Consider the following 439-nt stretch of genomic DNA (forward strand, 5'->3'; position numbering starts at 1 on the left):
CAGCTCCCCCGGCTGGCGCGGCGCGGAGCGCTCGCCTCCGCCGCTCAGCTGTGATGCGAGCCGCTGCCCATCCAGCCCGGGATCTGGCAAAGAAACTCACTTCAAAAGCAGCTGAATTAGTCTGAGATTAAAGCCTTTGCCGCCTTCCAATCAAATGGGACCCCGAGGTGATTGGAGGGTCAAGGGGATGTGACGTTCCCTTTTCTGGGCTTTTTTTTTCCTCCGTTTTTAATGGTCTCTCGCTTTTTTTTTTTTTTCCCTTCCCTTTCTCGTCCGCCTTCCCTCTCCCCTCCCCTCCTTCCTTGTTTTCGCTCCTAGGATGGGATGGGCGTTAATTCTGTGTTTCACATCACGCGCTGCGAACGTTTTTCTTCCTCCGCAGCCAGCGCGGATCGCGCGGCAGCGGCGGGGCGGCCGCGGGGCTGGGGGCGCCGCGCCT

The 439-nt window shown here is 59.2% G+C and overlaps 1 protein-coding gene across 1 annotated transcript in view; it reads left to right on the forward strand.

Annotated features, from left to right (window-relative positions):
- The window catches only part of LRMDA (leucine rich melanocyte differentiation associated), a 636,729-nt gene that overhangs the window by 1,260 nt on the left and 635,030 nt on the right, over positions 1-439 (forward strand). The window contains exon 2 of the mRNA XM_031061803.1: positions 4-86. Coding sequence (XP_030917663.1) covers positions 4-86 — 83 coding nt within the window. The remainder of the gene's footprint in view (positions 1-3; positions 87-439) is intronic.

The sequence above is a fragment of the Geospiza fortis genome, unplaced genomic scaffold (genome assembly GCF_000277835.1).
Source record: "Geospiza fortis unplaced genomic scaffold, GeoFor_1.0 scaffold130, whole genome shotgun sequence".
In the NCBI taxonomy this organism is placed as follows: domain Eukaryota; kingdom Metazoa; phylum Chordata; class Aves; order Passeriformes; family Thraupidae; genus Geospiza; species Geospiza fortis.